Source organism: Tyto alba, unplaced genomic scaffold (genome assembly GCF_018691265.1).
Source record: "Tyto alba isolate M040663 unplaced genomic scaffold, T.alba_DEE_v4.0 Super-Scaffold_20000042, whole genome shotgun sequence".
NCBI classification, from domain to species: domain Eukaryota; kingdom Metazoa; phylum Chordata; class Aves; order Strigiformes; family Tytonidae; genus Tyto; species Tyto alba.
The window spans coordinates 14,009,645-14,029,823 of record NW_024881293.1 but is presented as its reverse complement, the minus strand read 5'-3'; the positions used below and the strand labels follow the sequence as shown (position 1 = coordinate 14,029,823).

Here is a 20,179-nt window from a genome sequence, read left to right as displayed (position 1 = left end):
GTGGAGATTCACCCAGCGCTGCTGCGTGGCCCGTAGGAACAGGCTTCCCCTTGGCAGAGCCCTCCCGGGTTGGCTGTGCACCCCAGGGGCACACAGACCCCGTATTGGTAAATTGGGATTTCAGCAGGAGGGGTGGTTTGAAGAACTACATGTCTAAAACACGGCTGATGCTTCCCTGAATCCCTTGGGCTGGTTCCTGTGGGGATTCGCACAGGTTTGCGCCATGTCCTGTGGCTCTGCAGAACCAGAGGACAGACTTCAGTAGGGCCTGTAGTGCTAGGACAAGGGGTGATGGTTTTAAACTAAACTAGGGGAGTTTCAGTCTAGATAGAAGGAAGAAATTTTTTACAATGAGGGTGGTGAGACACTGTCACGGGTTTCCGTGAGAGGTGGTGGATGCCCCATCCCTGGCAACATTCAAGGTCAGGTGGGACGGGGCGCTGAGCAAACTGGTCTGGTTAAAGACGTCCCTGCTCACTGCCGGGGTTGGACTAGATGAGCTTTAAAGGTCCCTTCCCACCCAAAGTACTCTGCGAGTCTCTGATTCCCTGATTCTAACCTGGCTGTGAGTGACTGAGCTGGTATTCGGAAGAAGAAAGGGGCAGTTTCAAAAGCTGGGGGCCCGGTCTTGCGCCCTAGGCCTCGACAAAGCGTTACCGGCTATTCCCCCGAAAATGTCACAAAGGCCGAGGTTAGAACAGGTTTATTGGAAGAGGAGAGATGAGAGGAGACATCTCGGGGAGGCTTTGATCCTCCCTCTTCTGCAAACTCCGCTGGTGAGAGACGTGCCCAGCGCCGGGTGCGCATTTGCCACGGGCGGTCTCCGCAGCACGGCCTCCTCCCTGCGCGCTGCGGGGGGAAGGGGAGACGCCCGAGGAATACCTGGGGGGGGCGGCGGGGCCGTGCGGGATGGGGAGGAAGAAGCCCAAGCAGCACTTGAAGTCCCACCATGTTTCGAGAAGGGAGATCGGTGGAGGTTAACGGGAGGCTGGGAGGCAGGCGCAGGCCGCGGCTTCCGGCCCGCAGCCGTACCTGAGCGCGGCCGAGGAGCCGGGCCCACGCCGACGGCGTCTCGGGTGGAGCCAGACCCTCTCGGCGCGGCGGGCTCCCTTCCTCGCTGGCAGCGGCGCCGCGGTACCCGGCCGGGGCTGCTGGAAGCGGATCGACCTCCACGGCCTCCTCCCGGCCCGCCACCGGCTCGGCCTCCATCGCCTCCGCGCCGTCGCTTGCGGCGTCGGATTGCCAACCAGAGAGTTCCCGCGCGCCCTCTTTGGTTTGGCAGCTCCTGTAGTGGCCCTGAGACGCCATGTGGCACCTTGGCTGGCCGCTGGGCCGAAGCGCCCAGAAGCTGCCGATCGCTGCTGAAGCTTCCCTGCTCCCGTCCTGCTCCGATTGCTCGCGCCGGCGGAGCGATCGCGGCTCGGTGGCCAGGGGCAGAGCTGCTTTTTCATGGGGCAGGGGAGAGCGGGCAGCGAGGAGCTGGCTTGTGACATCAGGAGGCCACTGGGACGGCGTGGCTGACCATGGGTCCCTTTGCCCGGCAAGGGCAGGGTGCTCAGGGCTGAGCTGTTCTGCCCCTGCCCAGTCCCACCGTGGTGGGACCCACTCCCCGCACCCCCCACCGCCACACACGTGCCTGGGGGAGGAACTGCTGCTCTGGTTAAGAGAAGGTGAAGAAGCCACTGGCTCTGACATGGCCAATTTTCCTTCCCCGGCCACGGCTGCCTGTGATCAGAGCCAACCCTTGCAGCCCTGCTGGCTCCCAGACTGCTGGTGAGCTGCCCCAAGCCTGGCTTTTGCAGAATTTGCCACAAATTTATGATTGGACCCAGCTGGTTGGCAATATCCTCTCTCCTCCAGCCCTGGCCCTGGTGGGAGGCTTAGTGCTCCAGCCAGCACCCTCTGCTCTGCAATGCAAAGGCCAATACATGGTAAAAAAATAAAAAAAAAAAAAAAGTGGTTATAGGCTTTCTGTGAGTAAAGCAGCCATGTGCTGTTCCCACATGGCACTAGAACTTTCCTTTCTCGGGAAGCCTCCCTGCTTTCCCCACCTTCCCTTGCATCTTGGGCTTCAAAGCTCACCGATACCCAGGAAGGAGGGGTGTCCGGCCAGGGCGATGGGGCTGGATGGCTGCCACCCCCCACGGTCCCGGGGGTCGGCAGGATGGGCAGAGGGGAGCACAGCCAGGGGCCAGCCCTTGCTCTGCGCGGAGCCAGCACGGGCTTACAGCAGCAACAGCAGGCTGAGCCCCACGGGTGCCGCGTCCCGAGTCCCCGGGCTCTGCTGCTGCCTTGCTGGGGGAGCGGAGGGGCCATCTCAGGGCAGGAGCTCTGGAGGGGACAGTGGGGATATGGCGGTGGAGAGCTGTGCTCAGGCCTCGGCTTCCCGTCGCAGCATACCTGCTTTCTTTGCTCTCTCTTGGGTGCTTTCAGCTGGGGGGGCTGACCACTGCCAAGGAGATGAGCCTCCGGTAGAGCCAGAGCCACTATTGCGACAGGCTCCCTTCTTCGAGGGGTCAGTGTTGGGTGATTCCCCACACAGCCCAGCCATGGTCTTTCTGAAATGGCTTCAGCCCATTGTAGCCAAAATGTTTCCTCAAGTGTGGCCTTGTTTATTCAAAAGACCTGAAAAAAAAAGCAGCAACCAAAAGCATCTTTCTCCTAAAACCACCTTAAAGTAAAGCATCCCCCAGCACTGGAAGCCGGGGTGGGGGGCATATCAAGCTGTCACCTCAGGGCAGGGGGAAAGGTTTTGTGGAGGCTCTGAGCATCCCTGCCGGACTCCACCCAGCATCCACCCGCTTGCCCAAGTCAGTGACCTCCCCCCGGCACCCGGAGCACCCATCTGCAGCAGAGGTGGGGTCACCCTGAGCAGGGCCACCCCAAGCCCCCCCCCCCCCCCCAACCAGCAGCAGAGAGCCACCCTCATCCTCCCCCACCCCCGGCAAACCGGCACGAAATGAGGAAGTGGGAGGAGGAAAAAAAAAAAAAAAAAAAAAAATTAGTTGCAACTTGTAGTTGCAGCAGAAACACAAAAGCAAAGGATTCTTCAGGATGGCCCTGGGCCCTCGGTGACAGGAGCCCGAGCACCCCATCCCTGGGGGCAAGACACAGGGACACCATGGTGAGTGCAAGCGGGGCCTTCGCTGGGCTCCCCCCACCCTGTCTCCCTCGGGCACCCTGGGGATGTCACCCTCTCTTCTTGCCACCTCAGGGCTGTCACAGCCCTGTCCTCTCCTGCACCCATCGTGGTCCCTTGCTGCTTTCCAGGAGGTGCCTGGAGCCTGCCCGATGTCCCCGCTGCAGAGGGGACGGTGCTGCCCAGGCTTGGGGACAGGGAGCGGAGCTGGGGCTGGGTGAGGCACTGGCACAGGGCACAGCGGTGGGTGGGGAGCAGCCAGGGATGGGTGCTGGGTGCTGGGTGCAGGGCCGCTGCCCCCCGGGGAGCGCTGACCCGAGTGGGATGGAGGGCACTGGGTGGTGATGCCGGGCTGACACAAAGTGGTTTGGATGTTGCTGTTGCTGGTGTGGGACCTACAGGAGAACATCTGTGTTCCTCTTGGGCCAACTTCCCACCAGCGCTTCTGGTTTCAGCGCTCGTGGTGCTGGCAGAGTGCGGGCAGAGCGTGGGGCAGGGGGGTGGCAGGGGCTGCCGGGGTTTAGCTGTCCCCCCCCCAGGCCAGCGCGAGCCAGGAAAGACCCTCTGGATGTTGATGTCCGGTGTTGGACCTTGCACCCTGGCATATGCAGGGCACAGGGGGTTGCTGAAAGGGAAGCAGCCAGAGCTGGAAGTGGATCTGGAGGCAGAAGAGGAAGATGAAAGCTCTCAAAATTAGGGAGATGCTCCGGCATGGAGTAAGGGTCTGCATGGCGTGGCTGCAGCCACGTCCTTCAGCCCACAGCTCTTGCTCCCTCCATGTCATGGAGTGATGCTGCCCCAGACATTTCCACCCAGCCGGAAAGAAGACAGTGACCAGGCTGAAACAGAGCCTTCTTCCACCCACAGTTGCGGTTGCCACCTCTGAGAAGCTGCTCAGGTGCTGTCCCCCTCAAGACGCAAACACTGTCCCCTCCCCACCGCCACCCAAGGCCTGACACTGTTCCGTGGCTTCACGAAGGGCCATGGGGCCGTGCAGCCACAACCCTGACCCCTGCCAGGGCCAAGCTCCAGGGCCAACCTCATGCCCAAAGCACTGGGAGAAACGCCCCATCCCCAAACCCTGCCCGTTCCTGGCAGGGTTGTGACAGCGGTGCAACACCCCGCGCGGCTCTTCTCAAGGCTTCCGGTGGTTTTTAAGGTGTTGGCTGCATCTGGGTTCGCCCTATCTCGATACAAAACGTGCCACCTTGGGCTGCGTCCTCTCCCCACTCGGGGCTCATGGTGTTTTTTTGGTGGCTCAGATCTGAGCTTTGAAGAAAAACAGAACGATTGTTTTGCCATCGCTGCTGCGGGGCTGCTCCCCTCCCTGCCTCAGCAATCCTATAGCGTGAGCACCGGGCACAGCGCGATGGTGACGGTCCCCACCCCGCAGCCCACGGGGGTCCTGGTGGGGGTCCCCCCACGTGCACCCGTCGCGCATGGGACCGCTGTCAGAGCAAAGTCCCTGGGGCAAAAGTGGCTGCAAACTGCACCGGGAAGCCCAGGCCAAGGGCTGCCAAAAGCTGCTCCCTGCTCAGCTTGAGGATGAAATGGCCTCACAGAGGCATTTGGTCCAGGCCACCCACAGCCCCCTTCCCTGGGGACCCCCGCGGCTGTCGAGCTGCTGCTCTCTGGCTCATCCCTCGCTTTAGCCTGGGACAGAGGAGGGGACTGAGGAACCGCTGCCCCAAACCTCTGAAAGCAAATGCAGTTTGTGCCCCTGCTCCCCCCACGGATGCTGCCTGCAGCCCCCATCCCAGGAGGGCTCGCCGGGCGCTGAGCCTGGGCAATGCCACGCTTTTGAGGGAGCATCATCCCTCTTTGTCCTCCCCACAAGACTTTTATCCAACTTACTGAGTCTTGGCCCCACAAACCCCCCCATGCCACCTCTCGAGATGTGCTGAGGAAAGCCAGACAGACTGAGTGCTCCCAGAAACAGGGCGGAAACACCCACAGCTTTGCAGATATCCGGGACAAAACCATCATTTAAAATCACCACCAGTGAGCTGGTGTTTTCCCTGCAGCTGTGCTGCATCACGTCCCCCAGCCGAGCCAGGAAAGCACCTAACCTGTGCCTGGAGGAAGAAGAGGTGTCACTGAAGGAGAACCTTCGGGTGTCAGCTCAAAAGCACCGAGCTTGCAATACAGGAAATGCTCATATTTGCCTTAATTTGGTGCCATAACCAGCCATGCGAGCCCAGGGTGCCTGTGCCAGCGGGCTCAGGGCGATGGAGGCAGGGGACAGGGAACTGAGGTGCCGTGGGTCCCTGCGGGCTCCTCCCGACCCGCTCCTCTCCACCTGAAACACAAAATTTTGGCCAGGTTGGGCAGCTCCTGGGGTCAACAACAGCTCCCTGGGTGGCAGCACTGTGTGACCTGGAGCCAGTGACCGAGCCCACCTGGGTTTTTTCCGGGTGGCTTGTTTAGGGGCTTACTAGGATGGAGGGGAGGAAGAGGAAGGCAAGAAAAAAGCCATAAGCAACAGACAGGAGGAAGAGGAGAAGCTCCCTGAGCGGTTCCAGGATGCGTGAGCGGCCCTGACCCCCCCTGGACCCCCTGAGCAGATCCAGGCCCATGCCTCCCAAGGGAAGGTGGTGGGACAACAAAGCCAAAAGCCCCTCCCCTGGCTATGGGGGCTTGAGTTGCACTTGGGGTTTAGCGGGGAGGACATGGATGGTATTTTGGGTCGCAAAGCCCAGCAGCTCAGTGGGGAGAGAGGCGGGTGGGGGGAGCAGTGCGATGCTGCTGAGCTCCGTGCTCTGCGACAGTCCCTCCGTCCCCCATCGCGATGGTGCCAGGTGGTTCTGAGCATCCGAGGGTGGGTGCAGGGGGGGACAGCCTGTGAAAATGAGAGGCAGACAGGAGGGTGCAAAGGCATCAAGGTCCTGAGAGCCAACAGGAAAATGAAGCAAAAGGGGAAGAGAAGAAAAGGGAAATGGAAAGAGTAAGAGGCTGGGGGCGATGAGGGGAAGAGAAGTGAAATCGGTGCTGGGAGCACTGGGGTGAAAGCGAAACAGTGGGGGCTGTGGGACAGGTGCAGAGGAGCCCCCGGGCAGGTCTGGGTGGGGTGTCCCCTCCCAGGCACCCCTCCGGGGGCCACACAGGCACCCCGGTTCTCTTCGGCAAGTTTCCTCTGCAAGCATCAAGAACAAGGGGCCTCTGAGTAGCTTTCTTTTTACAGGGTGAAATCTTACCCCGCCCTGAAGCCCAGGGCTGTGTTTAGCCCCACAAGGGTTAAATCACAACCCACGGTTTTTCTGCTGTCTCACAGCCCCGAGAGGACAGAGCCGAGCGAGTTGGGGGGGGGGGGGGGGAGCTGGAAAGTGGGTGCTGGCACTCCCTGGGCAGGGAGGGAAGGGCAAGGGGGGCACCGTCACACCTCTGCCCTGGTGGAAAGGGGACGCGGGGGCACAGAGGATGTGTGGTGCCGGGGACGCCCCCACCAGCTGCAATTTTTGCCCTTCCCCTGGGTTATTTTTGCTGCCCCTTTGACTCATAAGCAGAGCTTGTGCGGCGATTGCTTCTTCGTTAGTCCTTGGTTACCTCTGTGAGGAGCAGGGGTGATGTTACAAGCATGCCTGCAGGCTGTCAGTGCCCCTCTGCTCCTCTCTCCGGGATGTCAGACCTGCGGTGAGGCAGGATCTGGCCAGAGGGATGGGACAAGCCCGGGTGCAGCAGCGCTGGGATTTTGAGCTTTGCGAGTTCCCAGCGTGGCCAAAACACCCCTCTGCACCACCCGAAGGTGCCTGGTTTGGAGCCACAGCTGGGGCAGGGGCCAGTAATAGCCAGTTACACCAGCAGCTCAGGCAAGTTGGGGCCAGATCCAGGCCTGGGGCCCCTCTCCTGTCGGTGGTGGCCCTGGAGCAGTCGCTGTGGCCCTCTCTCTGCAGGGCAGCAAGGAGCGCTTCCACTGGCAGAGCCACAATGTCAAGCAGAGTGGCGTGGACGACATGGTCCTGCTCTCCAAGATCTCCGAGGAGGCCATCGTGGAGAACCTCAAGAAGCGTTTTATGGACGATTACATCTTTGTATCCTTCCCGGGGCAGCGGGCCAGGGCCAGGGAGCAGCAGGGCCGTGCTCCAGGGCTTTGCCAGGGCGTGGGGCAGACTGGGGCTGCCCCAGTGCTTGCAGGGGGTCCTGTCCCCACACTGAGGTGGGACAAGATTGGGATTGGCTGGGGGAATGCCACCATTCCCAGTGTCAGCAGAGACACTCCAACTGTGACCCCCATCCTGCCGCGCCCTGAGACCGGCTTTGGTCCATCCTTTGTGGCCACAAAGCCCTACGCAAAGAGCACCGGGCAAAGCCCCTCATCTCCTGTCTCCCATTGCTCCCGCACACGGGAGACCCGCCTGCTTGTGCCCAAGGGGGGCCAGACCCCAGTGGCAGCAGTGGCCGTCATCCCCTGTTGCTGTCACCCAACCCTCTCGATGCCCCCCGCGGTGTGTCCTGGCCGCTCAGCACCCACAGCGAACCCCGGACGGAGCAGGAGCGTCCCTGCAGACACAGGGAGGAGGTGCCACCCTTCATTCTCCACCGGTGCCAGGACACTTTGGACATCATCAAACCAGCGCAGGGTGCAAAGCTCCCACCCTGCCCAGTATAGTGTGTGTGTCCCCCCCCCCGCACCCTCCCCCAGCCCAGAGGCTTTTGCAGGCTCTTGCGGAGGTGACACTGCTGAGCACCGTGCACGAGGCTCGGCGGCTCTCGGCCTCCGCAGAGCGGGTGGGGAGGTGACCCCAAGCCCATGGATTTGGGGTGCTGAGCCCTTGCCTTGCTCACCCCACACCTGCGCGGGGACGCGGCTGGCTCAGCACCCCGGCACCGTGGCACACGCTTCGCCTGCACCCCCAGCTCCGGTGGGGAAGAGGCCAAAATCCCGTGGCGCAGAGCAGGGCACGGCGGGGGGCTCAGCTGGCAGCGGCGCTGAGCACGGGGCTGAGCCGCTTGCTCACACGGCTGCGAGCGGCTGTGGTTTCCCTGAAGATGTGGCTCTGTCCATACAAGGCGATGCTCTGTCCCGGGCTGGCGGTGACGCAGCCATCCTCCCCACTCTTTCGGCAGCCCTGGGGCTTTAAATGTGTTTAGGCGTTGGGTTTAGGGTTGGCTTTTTTTTTTTTGGAGGAGGAAAAAATACCCCGCGCCGTCTATTTCTTCCTTTTTTTTTTTTTTTTTTTTTTGCTGCTGCTGTGTGCAGGGCCCCCGTCGAGCCGTGACTCAACGCCCCGCGCTTCTGCATTTCCCAGAAAAGCCCCTCTCATCCTGCCCCTTGGCTGCTCTTCCCCTGCCCCGCTGTCAGGTGGGCCAAAAATAGGACATCAAGGGCTCAGGGTAAACCCACTGACGCCGCTCCGTCCCTGACCTTGATCTCACCAGCACCTGCCCCAGGGTGCTGGAGGCTCATCCCCTTCCTGCTGCTGCATCATTTCCACGCTCAGTTCCCTAATTTTCCATTCCCCTGCCCACAGCCGGGCAACTCGGGGATGTTGCAGGCGGGGGCTGAGGGAGGTGGAGTAGCTGGGTGGTGGGGGAAAGGCAGGAGCTGGCCTCTCTGTGCCTCAGTTTCCCTGGTTCTAAAATGGAGATGGTCTCCTGCTGCAAAAGCCACAGCTCGAGCACCAGCAGCTGAGCAGAGGGTGAATTCCGCGAGACTGTGGGATGCTGGAAATGATGCTTTTGGAGTTGATCCTCAGGCAGAGGCCAGGGAGCTGAGGGGATGCTGCTGCTGTACGCTGTGCTGATCACACTGGGGGACACCCTGGGGCTGAGGGAGTGAAGCACTGGGGCCCTGTAGCCAGGAGAACACCGAGTCACAGCAGCAGCTCTGCCTGCACCTGAGCTGAAAACCCTCGTGGTATTCCTGGTGCAGCTTCCAGGACGAGGCAGGGACCACCCCAACCTCCTTCCTGCCATTGCTCTCACCGACGCTGCCGCTGGGGCAGGAAGGGGCGGCGGGAAGGGGGGGGACATGGGAAAGGACACACAGACCTTAACCTGACACTCAGACCTACATCGGGCCGGTGCTCATCTCCGTCAACCCCTTCAAGCAGATGCCGTATTTCACCGACCGGGAGGTCGAGCTGTACCAGGGGGCGGTGAGGCGGCTGCGTGCCAGCTCGGCTGAGGGTTCTTTGGGTTTCATTCGGTGCAGAACACTTGGAGGGTGTCCCATGAGTCCTCCCCAGTCCTTTGGGTGCTGCAGGGGTCAGTGCTCTCAAGCACGTTGATGGAGAGTCAGCAATGAGAGTCGGGAGCAAATCCACATTCCTGGGAAATTCAGCTCATAAATATACACCACAGCAACCCAAACATGGTAAAATCCAGCCCAAGTGACTAGCTCTGCTACAACGAGCTTCCCAAGGAGGAGGGGAGAGTTGAAAAAACATCTGACGTGCTGCTGATTAGCTCATGATTGTGGCAAGAGGCTAATTCCCCACCCCTGCTGTGTGCCACTGCCTTGTGCAATGCATGGGTAGAGTGAAGGGGATTTGGGGGGGGGGGTGGGGCTCAGGGCGGGGAGCTGATGGCTGCTCTGGGCTAAGCGCTGCTGTCCTTGTCCACCGTTTAGGCTCAGTATGAAAATCCCCCCCATATCTACGCCCTGACTGACAACATGTACCGCAACATGCTGATTGACGGGGAGAACCAGTGTGTCATCATCAGGTAAGGGGTACACGGGGCGCAGCCGGGGACCCTGTGCCACCGCTTCGGGGACGGCTGCCCCCATCACCCCTTCTCCCCACGCCCTGGGGGCTTCCCAGCTAAACACAGCAACTGGGCAGCGGCAAGAGGTGACTGAAGCTCAGTGGTGGGTCCTGGGGAGACCCAGAGCGTGGGGGTGCCTGGAGGGACCCCGGCGTCCTGGGCTGTGAGCACCAGCCGGGGCTGCGACCAGGTTGTCGCAGGCAGGGACTGAACCTTTTGCAATGCACCTTTCCGGCTGAGTGTTGCAAGGGAAATGGTCAGGATGTGGGGCAAGGCCAGAGACTTCCCCTTGAGGCTCCCAAGTCTCCCTCCTCCCCTCCAAAATCCAGCAACAAAAAAATCCAGCGTCTCCTCCCAGAGCAGCTCCTCACCCAGCCTTGCTCCAGCCCCCCTTCTATCCCAGAGCACCCCCAGAGCACCCGGGCAGCCCCGTCCCCGGGGTTAGCGCTGCCACGCGCTCAGCGTATGCAGCAGGAGGGAGGTTCACAGCCCCCATCACCCACTGTCACCCCCCCAGCCCTGCTCCAGCACCTCACTCCAAAGCACCCCAGGACCCTCGTGGGGCCGTTTCATGTCTCCTCTGTTTTATTTGCACAGCGGGGAAAGCGGGGCTGGGAAAACAGTGGCGGCGAAATACATCATGGGCTACATCTCCAAAGTGTCTGGGGGTGGCGAGAAAGTGCAGGTATGTCTGCCCACCCCCACCCCACCCCCCCCCCGCCTTGCACCCACACATCGCTTCAGCTCCCAGCCGCTCCCCACCGCCCCGGCCCCCCGTTCCCCTCGTCTGATGGTGGCACACGGAGCAGCCCCGGCTCCAGCGCTGGGGACACACAAAGCTCCAGCTCTGTCCCCAGCCCTGAGGCAGGGCTGCTTCAGTGGGGTGCAGGCACGCGTCCCCCCACTCAGCCCTCTCCCTCCCTCCTCTGCCCCCCAGCACGTGAAGGACATCATCCTGCAGTCCAACCCACTGCTGGAAGCCTTTGGAAATGCCAAAACTGTCCGGAACAACAACTCCAGCCGCTTTGTAAGTCACCAGGGCAGGCGCGGAGGGTCAGTGCGGCGGCCAGGATCTGTCCCAGCGTGGTGGGAGAGGGGGGAGAGAAGCCGGGGCCGGGGGGGGAGGGAGGGGTCCCTCCAGCCAGGGCCATGGCTCTGAGCAGGAGCTGTGCTGGGGCAGGGGAAGTACTTCGAGATCCAGTTCAGCCGGGGCGGCGAACCTGACGGGGGGAAGATCTCCAACTTTCTGCTGGAGAAGTCACGGGTGGTGAGCCAGAATGAGTGCGAGAGGAATTTCCACATCTACTATCAGGTATGGGGGGCACGGAGCCGGCTGGGCTGCTGTGGGGGCCAGGGGTATCCACAGCTCCTGTTTCTCTCCCAGCTCATCGAAGGGGCGTCCCAAGAGCAGCGACAGAACCTGGGCATCATGAGCCCGGATTATTACTACTACCTGAACCAGTCGGACACGTACCAGGTGGAGGGCACAGACGACCGCAGTGACTTCCATGAGACCATGGTGAGTGCTGGGGAGGGGGAGTCCCCAAAAGCCAGCTACGGCTGAGGCAGGGGCTGACAGGCTCCCCCCGCACCCCCAGAACGCCATGCAGGTCATCGGCATCCGGGGCGAGGACCAGCAGCTGGTACTGCAGATCGTGGCGGGGATCCTCCACCTGGGAAACATCAGCTTTCGGGAGGAAGGCAACTATGCTCGGGTGGAAAATGCTGACTGTGAGTAGCCAAGTCCCTCTGTTCTGGCGGGGGGGGGGGGGGGGGGGGGGGCAAGTGGGGGATGCTGGCAGAGAAACTTGGCGATGAATTTCAAACACTCAGTACCACAAATCTGGCAGAGAAGAGAGGCAGCATCAGCATATTGCCTGAGTTAGACATGGGGAAACTGAGGCAGCGAGCAAATAGCACCACCAGAGCTTAATTAGCCAGGGGACGGATGCCAGGAGTCGCTCGCTGTGATTGAGCAGGGGGAGAACCACATCCTGTGTCCCCAGCGGCTGCCCCGCTGCTGTCCTTTGCGCTCGGGTGGGGCTGGGGGGGTCCAGCAGCGGCTGCGGGCAGCGTGCTGGGGGCATGCGGGGAGCAGGCAGCCCTGACCACCCCCCCCCCCCCCCAACTCTCCCCAGCCCTGGCCTTCCCTGCCTACCTGCTGGGGATCGACCAGGACCGCCTCAACGAGAAGGTCACCAGCAGGAAAATGGACAGCAAGTGGGGTGGCCGCTCCGAGTCCATCACCGTCACCCTCAACGTGGAGCAGGCGGCTTACACCCGGGACGCCCTGGCCAAGGGGCTCTACGCACGCGTCTTCGACTTTCTCGTGGAGGTGTGTGGTCCCGACGAGCTGGGCCGAGCGCGGCTGCGGTGTGGAGGGGATGTTCCCCCCCCCCCGTCCCTGCCGCCCTGCGCCCCTGATGAAGGTGGCTTGTCCCGTTTCTCCCTGCAGTCTATCAACCGGGCTATGCAGAAGCCGCACGAGGAGTACAGCATCGGGGTGCTGGACATCTACGGCTTCGAAATATTCCAGGTACGTGTTGCTTTGCTGTGGGAGCCCAGCTGGGTGGTGTCCTCCCTTGCTCCCACAGCAAGGGGTCCCAAGAGGGGTCCCTGGAGCAGCACCCAAAGGTTCTGCTCTTTGGGGTCCCCCCAATGCGGTGAGAGGAGCAGAAACCAACTCAACCCCACCTTCTCTTTCGTCTTTTGTCCTTTTACAGAAAAATGGCTTTGAGCAATTCTGCATTAACTTTGTGAACGAGAAGCTGCAGCAGATCTTCATAGAGCTGACCCTGAAGGCAGAGCAGGTACAGGGAGGGGCTGGGCATTCCTGCACCCCGCACCCCGCGCCCCGCCACCGCAGCTGGAGCAGGGGGGCTGCAGCACATCCCATGGGTCGGGGGCCCACCCAGCTCTCCCTGTGCTTCTCCAGGAGGAATACGTGCAGGAGGGGATCAAGTGGACCCAGATCCAGTACTTCAACAACAAGGTGGTGTGCGACCTGATAGAGAACAAGCTGGTGAGTGGGGGTCCCCTCCTCCGAGGGAGGCTTTCTTGGGGAGCCGAGGCACCCGGGGAGGTGGGTGATGGATGGGCTGGGTGCTGTCGAGGATGGGTGGCAGAAGCCGGTCCAGCTGGGGAGCATCCTTGGGAGAGCAGCAGCTCTGCGTCCTTAACCTAAGCTGTGGTTCAGCGTGAAGAAGCTTTGACCAGCGCAGGGCACTTGAGCACAGCCAGATGCAGGATCAGGCCCTGCCCACGACCTTTGGTTTCACTCTCCCCCCACCCCAGAACCCTCCTGGGATCATGAGCGTCCTGGACGATGTCTGTGCCACCATGCACGCCACCGGCGAGGGCGCGGACCAGACCCTGCTGCAGAAGCTGCAGGCGGCCGTGGGCACCCACGAGCACTTCAACAGCTGGAGCTCAGGCTTCGTCATCCACCACTACGCAGGCAAGGTACAGCACCCTGCGCCCTGCACCCTGCACCCCGCACCCCGCACCCCGCACCCTGCACCCCGCACCCTGAACCCTGCACCCCACACCCCGCACCCCGCACCCTGCACCCTGCAACCTGCACCCCGCACCCTGCACCCTGCAACCTGCACCCCGCACCCTGCATCCCGCACCCTGCACCCTGCACCCTGCAACCTGCACCCCGCACCCTGCATCCCGCACCCCGCACCCTGAACCCTGCACCCCTCACCTGCACCCTGAACCCTGCACCCCACACTCTGCGCCCCGCACCCTGCACCCCGCACCCTGTACCCTGAACCCTGCACCCCGCACCCCGCACCCTGAACTCTGAACCCTGCGCCCTGCACCCCTCACCTGCACCCTGAACCCTGCACCCTGCACCCTGCACCCTGCACCCTGCACCCTGAACCCTGCACCCTGCACCCCTCACCTGCACCCTGAACCCTGCACCCTGCACCCTGCACCCTGCACCCTGCACCCTGCACCCTGAACCCTGCACCCTGCACCCCTCACCTGCACCCTGAACCCTGCACCCCGCACTCTGCACCCCGCACCCCGCACCCTGCACCCTGCACCCCTCACCTGCACCCTGAACCCTGCACCCTGCACCCTGAACCCTGCACCCCTCACCTGCACCCTGAACCCTGCACCCCGCACTCTGCACCCTGCACCCTGCACCCCTCACCTTCACCCTGAACCCTGCACCCTGCACCCTGCACCCTGTACCCTGCACCCCTCACCCCGCACCCTGCACCCCTCACCCCTCACCCCGCACCCCGCACCCCACGGCCCTGGCCACGGCAGCACGGGGCTGAGCTCCCCTCCTCTCCCCAGGTCTCCTACGACGTGAACGGCTTCTGCGAGCGCAACCGGGACGTGCTCTTCACCGACTTGATCGAGCTCATGCAGAGCAGTGAATAGTGAGTCCTGGCAGCGCTGCGGTCCCAGGGGGCCACCCCGAAAGGGCTGGGGCAGAGGGCAGCGTCCTCAACATCCAGACCGTAAAGCTTTGCTGGTTCTGCCCCTGCCAGAGCCACGACTCGGGGTGCTCAGCATTCTGCATCACCCCACGGGCACCAGTGGCATCCCCCCGTCGAGCACAGCGGCACCCAGGAGCTGCAGGGCTGGCTGGAGGGGTGCTCACCCACCAGCACCAATCCTGCTTGGTCTGGGGCCAGTCGGGGGCGAGGGAGGGACAAGCTTCAGCCGTGGCGCGGGATTTCCCAGCAGCAGAAAGCAGAGCTGGAGCTGGTTCCAGCTCAGCCCGTGCTGAGCGTGGGGAGCCTGGCGGCTCTCACCCGGGGACTGTCACCTGCCTTTCAGTGGTTTCATCCGGATGCTTTTCCCAGAAAAGCTTGATTCTGACAAAAAGGGACGACCAACCACTGCGGGCTCCAAAATCAAGGTACGTCCCGGAGGCTGCAGAACAATAGCTGCCACTGGGGCAGCGGGAGGGTTGATGGGCTCCCACCAACACCTTTAATGCTACAGAGGTCAATCCTTGCAACAGAAACAGGCTAACGACCTGGTGAACACGTTAATGAAGTGCACGCCACACTACATCCGCTGCATCAAACCCAACGAGACCAAGAAACCCCGGGACTGGGAGGAGAGCAGGTAACAGAGGTCCCTCATGATGTATCAGGGAGCCCACAGGGCCCAGGGAACGCAACCTGGCCGTGGAGATGTGGCCAGGACCAGCTCTCCTCCAAAAACTGCACCCCTGGGCTGGTCCCTCTGTGCCGCCCACAGACCCGGGGGAGGATGAGGTGGGTGCTGAGGAGCATGCAGGGACACCCCCCTGCTACCAGCATCACCCAGAGGCTCCAGCTGAACCCCAAGAAGCTCTCAGACGTGCACAGCCATGGGCGTCCCCGTGCAAAGCAGCGGCCGGAGGGCCCAAGCAGGTCCCCCACCGACCTGCCACCCCCCCCACGCCGAGCGTGTCCCTCCCGGCTCCGCAGGGTGAAGCACCAAGTCGAGTACCTGGGGTTGAAGGAGAACATCCGAGTGCGCCGGGCAGGTTTCGCCTACCGCCGCCTCTTCCAAAAATTCCTGCAACGGTGAGCGATACACCGGGACGGGGGATGACGGGTCCCCGCGGCCCGCCCGTGGCTCACGTCCCCCCTCTCCCCGCAGCTACGCCATCCTCACCCCCGAGACGTGGCCGTCCTGGCGCGGGGACGAGCGGCAAGGGGTGCAGCACTTGCTGCGCTCCGTCAACATGGACCCAGACCAGTACCAGATGGGGAGGAGCAAGGTGTTTGTCAAGAACCCCGAATCGGTAGGTGGTCTGGCTCTGCCCCTCGCCCCGCAGCCCGGCGTCCCCGGGGGGGATGCTGCACACAGCTGAGCATCGCTTTGGGCGACGCTGGGGAGGCTCCGGGGTGCTGACGCGCAGGAGAAGCGATGAAGCCGGGGCTCGGCGGTGGCCAGACATGCTCAGCACCCCGTGTCCCTCCCAGCTCTTCCTCCTCGAAGAAATGCGGGAGAGGAAATTCGATGGCTTCGCTCGGGTGATCCAGAAGGCCTGGCGCCGGCACGTTGCCATCCGGAAGTATGAGCAGATGCGAGAGGAGGGTAAGGACGAGCAAGGACGGGGACACCAGCACCCCAGCACCTCTTTTAGGGTGCCCTTTGCTGGGGACAGCCCAGCTGCCAGAGCAGCAGGAGAGCAGCAGCCCAGCTCCTAATTGTGGCACTGAACGAGGAGGGGGGATGGGGAGGGACCAGGCCATGAGATGCCCAGGGTCTTTTCCTACATCTTAGACGAGGGCGCAGATTTCTTGCTCCTAATTTCCAGCCCTGGGAGGGGCTGTAGGACAGAAACCAGATCCTCATGCTGTCTCGCTCTGCATTTCATTGCCTGCAAAGGAACGGGGAGGAGTAGCTGGGAGTCAGCATTTGCAGAAGGATGGGAAAGGCCGGTGGCCACTGCCTGTCCCCATCATGGGTGTTTTCCCACCCTCCCAAGCGTGCAGTGAAAAATCAAGGGAGAAAACTCAGAGAGCAGCTGCCTCCCTTCCACAGCACAGGGTTTTTCGAAGGCAATTAATGGGTTTTGAAGACAGGCAAGCTCAAGAAGCTTGGATTCCTCCCGTGGCATAAAACAAGCCCCACTTCTTGCTGCCAAAATCCGTGTGACAGCTCCCACAGCTCCGGCAGCCGGTTTGGGAGGGCAAGCACCGGTCAGGCAAGCGAGCAGGGGCCAAGGGCTGAGCCACCAGCACAGAGCCCTGTCTGACCGGCATCACCCCGGGGTCCCTCGCAGCCTCCAACATCCTCTACAACTTCAAAGAGCGGAGGAGGAACAGCATCAACAGGAATTTTGTGGGCGATTACTTGGGCATGGAGGAGCGGCCGGAGCTGCGCCAGTTCCTGGCCAAGCGGGAGCGGATAGACTTCGCCGACTCCATCACTAAGTACGACCGGAGGTTCAAGGTATGTGGGACGTGCCCAGGGCTTGGGACAGGGCCAAGCTGTGGCTCGCCGTGGCTGCCCTTGGGTGGGATGCGTGGGCAGGGCTTGTGCCCCCTGCAAACTCCCCCTCACCCCCTGCTTCTGCCCTTCCTCAGCCCATCAAGCGGGACTTCATCCTCACCCCCAAGTACTTCTACCTGATCGGGCGGGAGAAGGTGAAGAAAGGGCCTGAGAAGGGGCAGATCAAGGAGGTGCTCAAGAAGAAGGTGGAGCTCCAGGCGGTGAGCGGCATCTCGCTGAGGTGCGTCCCTTAGCACGGGCTCCGCTCGGGGGGGTTCCCCGCAGCCAGGATTCACCCATCCCCTCCACCAGCCCCTCCGTGCTCCGGTGCCCCCGGCCAGGCTCCAGCCCCTCGCTGCGGAGGCGCCGGGCTGCGGGGAGGTGGCTCCCCACGGCGTGCATTCCAGGATGAGGCTTTGGAGGCTGGGGAGGTTTCTGGCTAAATCACCCTCCAATTTTGCTCGGGGTGGACCCAGGCCCAGCGGAGCTCCCAGCTCCCCCCTCCAGCGCCGGCTGGCACCAGCCTTGCCCCTCCCCGCCACTGACACCCCCGCACCGGGGTTGCTCCTCCAGCACCAGGCAGGATGATTTCTTCATCCTCCACGAGAACGACGCTGACAATTTCTTGGAGTCCATCTTCAAGACGGAGCTGATCAGCCTGCTGTGCAAACGCTACGAGGAGCTGACCCGCAGCAAGCTGTGCCTCTCCTTCAAGGACACGTAAGGATGGAGGGCAGGAGAGGTGACAGAGCAGGACAGGGTCCTCTCCCTGTGGCCTCACGGCCTCTCTCTCCCCTAGACTACAGTTTCGGGTGAAGAAGGAGGGCTGGGGCGGTGGTGGCACCCGCAACGTCACCTTCATCAGAGGACAGGGCGACGTGGCCACCCTCAAAGCCGGAGGCAAAGCCCTTACGGTCAGCATCGGGGATGGGCTCCCCAGGAATGCCAGTGAGTGCCAGGGCGCCCAGGGGGGTGGCAGGGGGGACAGGGGACAGGAGCGCCGGGGCCACGGGGCACAGCTGGAGGCCCGGGAACAGCAGCGTGAGCCAACGTGTGCCCCAGCCCTGCGGGGTTTGCGTTTCACCCAGGAGGGACCCGCTTCTGCTCGGGCCATGGGGCAGCATGGGGCGTTTCGGGGCAAAGGGCAGCTGGGTACAAACTGTGGGGACAGCCCCCCACCCCCCCACCCCCCCCGCCCGCTCTGAGGACCATCACCTAACGGGGGGCTCATGTCCCCCCAGAGCCCACGAGGAAAGGGGCAACGCAGAGCAGAGGTGGCAGCAGGTGGCCAACACCCTCCCGAAGCGCCCCACCAGCACCCAGAGGTGAGCAGGGCAGTGCCAAAGAGGGGGTGCCAGGGAAGGGGGGACCCCAGCTTGGATGCAGCCAGAGCTGTGCTCCCCGGGGGGGGGGCATTGCAGGCTGGGTGTGGGCCATCCCTGTAACGCACCGTCCCGGGTCCGGGGTGTTCCAGGCGCCTGCAGGAACGGGGCACCCCAGTTCCCACACAGCAACAGCCGGGCTCAGCGTGACACCTACACAACCCCCCAGAAGCAGGCGCGGGGGCCGCCGGCCGCGGCGTTTCCCCCCCGAAACGCCAGCCGCCAGCCGAAGACGCGGCCCCCCTCGGAGCAGAACATGGATTTCCTCAATGTGCCTGACCAGGGGGTGGCCGGGTAGGTCCTGTACCAGCACCCACATCCCCCTCCCTGCCCCATTCCCCCCTCCCTCTGCTGCCAGCCCCAGGAGATGCTCTTTCCCCTCCGAGCAGCTTGGCTGCCCAACCAAGCAACGGCCTGACCAGACACGGGCAACCCGGCTTTGACAACTCCCGCAGTCTTGCCCAGTCCAGTCCTCCCAGTCCCTGCACTGGGAAGACCCACCGGAGCTGCAGGCACAGAGCATCCCCTCGGTGGGGAGGCCGGGATGGGAAGGAGGGTGCAGAGCACCCCGCGTCCTCCTGCCCTCCCCCCCGGGGTGAACGCCGTTTCTCCCGGCCCCGCAGCATGCAGCGCCGGCGAAGCCTGAGCCAGCGGCCACCCCCGGCCGGGCGGCCCAAGCCACAGCCCAAGGTGGCCGTGCCACGCTGCCAGGCGCTCTACCAGTACATCGGGCAGGACGTGGACGAGCTCAGCTTCAACGTGGGGGACATCATCGACATCCTCCTGGAAGGTACCGCTGGACTCCTGCTCTGCCCAGCTTCCCCCGTGGCAGCACCCCGCCTGACCCAGCTCTTTTTTTTTTTTTTTTTTTCTTTTTTTCTTTTTTTCTTTTTTTTTTTTTCTTTTCCCCCCCATTCCCAGATATCTCCGGCTGGTGGAAAGGCCGGCTGCACGGCAAGGAAGGGCTTTTCCCCGGGAACTATGTGCAGAAGATCTGAGCCGGGCGCAGCGGCCGCGTGGCCGAAGGCGAGGAGGAGGGGGTCACCGTCCTCCCACCACACCCAGGCCAAGGCCGTGCCGAAGGGGCTGGTGGTGGCTCCGCGGCGGTTCTCCACCGACACTGGCATCGAGTGGCTGCTTCTCCCTGAGCCCCCCGGCCTGTGCCGGCTGCCGGGCTGTGCCAGTGCCCACCGCTGAATCCCGCAGCTGCTTTAGGTGACGGCCTCCCTGCAGCAAGGACCGGCTCTTTGCTGCTTGTTCGTACCCTGGGAGTGGAACTGCTCTGGCGATTCTGGTGTATAAATATGATTATTATTAATAATCATAGTAAATAATCAGACTCGGCAAATCTGAGTTCGCCTTGGGAATTGAGCCTGGAGTTTGTATTCCAGCCCGTGGCTCCCACTGGCGCCGTGACAAGAGCCCTGCACCCACATGGCCCCCCGCGGGCGGACACACGTCGGACGCAGCCCCCCGTTCCCCCCCACGTTGACCCTTCCAGAAGTCGCTGAATACAGAAGCCAACTCCCCCAGGGACCCAGCTCGGGCACCTTCACGTCCCGGTGTGACCCCGGACCGCCCGGCGACGGGGCGCAGCAGGACCGGGGTGCCATCGCCGCTCCCTGATTTCTCAGAGGAAAAGCTGCGAGCGCCACGTTAGGCAAAGCCCACTGAGCTGTAGCAGCTTTTTCTGATGGTGCTCCGAGGGCTGTTGGGCCCCCCCCCCCGGTTTGTAGGGTGTGTGTGTGGGGGGGTGTCTCATCTGTGGGGTGCCAGGGACAGTGTGTGGGGTGGAAACCACCACCCTCAGCTGTACCGGCTCTGGGATTCGGGGGATCCTCTCTGCCCTGACCCCCCAGGACAGCGGGACAGTCCCTGGGGTGGGGTGGGAGGGTGGGGGGTCTTGGGTGGGGGCTGAGTCCACCCCAGGGGTTTGTTCCAGGAGGTTTGCAGCAGGGGGAGGGACAAGCGGTGCTGACATTTCGGGGCTCGT

The 20,179-nt window shown here is 62.8% G+C and overlaps 2 protein-coding genes across 2 annotated transcripts; one reads left to right on the top strand and one right to left on the bottom strand.

Moving 5' to 3' along the window:
• Window positions 1-660: 660 nt before the first annotated feature.
• LOC116964081 lies at window positions 661-1,866 on the bottom strand. Its single transcript, XM_042794262.1, has 2 exons — window positions 1,033-1,866; window positions 661-849 (listed from the first exon to the last, which is right to left on the bottom strand). Exons 1-2 carry the CDS (start codon window positions 1,693-1,695, stop codon window positions 661-663), a joined length of 852 nt encoding a protein of 283 aa, XP_042650196.1. The 5' UTR covers window positions 1,696-1,866.
• A 1,127-nt stretch (window positions 1,867-2,993) lies between these two features.
• On the top strand, window positions 2,994-19,539 carry MYO1F (myosin IF). The gene is made up of 28 exons (XM_042794985.1): window positions 2,994-3,124; window positions 7,030-7,167; window positions 9,145-9,234; window positions 9,708-9,802; window positions 10,442-10,529; window positions 10,782-10,871; window positions 11,025-11,156; window positions 11,229-11,363; window positions 11,443-11,575; window positions 11,983-12,179; window positions 12,300-12,380; window positions 12,568-12,654; window positions 12,780-12,866; window positions 13,139-13,306; window positions 14,159-14,244; window positions 14,648-14,729; window positions 14,835-14,941; window positions 15,289-15,387; window positions 15,464-15,608; window positions 15,790-15,904; window positions 16,596-16,765; window positions 16,900-17,045; window positions 17,378-17,524; window positions 17,604-17,752; window positions 18,046-18,129; window positions 18,279-18,480; window positions 18,810-18,976; window positions 19,108-19,539. Exons 1-28 carry the CDS (start codon window positions 3,122-3,124, stop codon window positions 19,182-19,184), a joined length of 3,300 nt encoding a protein of 1,099 aa, XP_042650919.1. The 5' UTR covers window positions 2,994-3,121; the 3' UTR covers window positions 19,185-19,539.
• The last annotated feature ends 640 nt before the right edge of the window (window positions 19,540-20,179 follow it).

What these genes read in the sequence shown, in the direction of transcription:
- LOC116964081 (XM_042794262.1), bottom strand. Translation starts at nt 1,695, where the DNA reads ATGTCAGAGCCAGTGGCTTCTTCACCTTCTCTTAACCAGAGCAGCAGT. An exon ending in GGCTCCTCGGCCGCGCTCAG is followed by an intron (nt 850 to 1,032) that starts GTACGGCTGCGG and finishes TTCCCCCCGCAG; the next exon opens with CGCGCAGGGAGGAGGCCGTG.
- MYO1F (XM_042794985.1), top strand. An exon ending in TCGGGTGGAAAATGCTGACT is followed by an intron (nt 11,576 to 11,982) that starts GTGAGTAGCCAA and finishes AACTCTCCCCAG; the next exon opens with CCCTGGCCTTCCCTGCCTAC. An exon ending in TGCCTCTCCTTCAAGGACAC is followed by an intron (nt 17,525 to 17,603) that starts GTAAGGATGGAG and finishes TCTCTCCCCTAG; the next exon opens with ACTACAGTTTCGGGTGAAGA.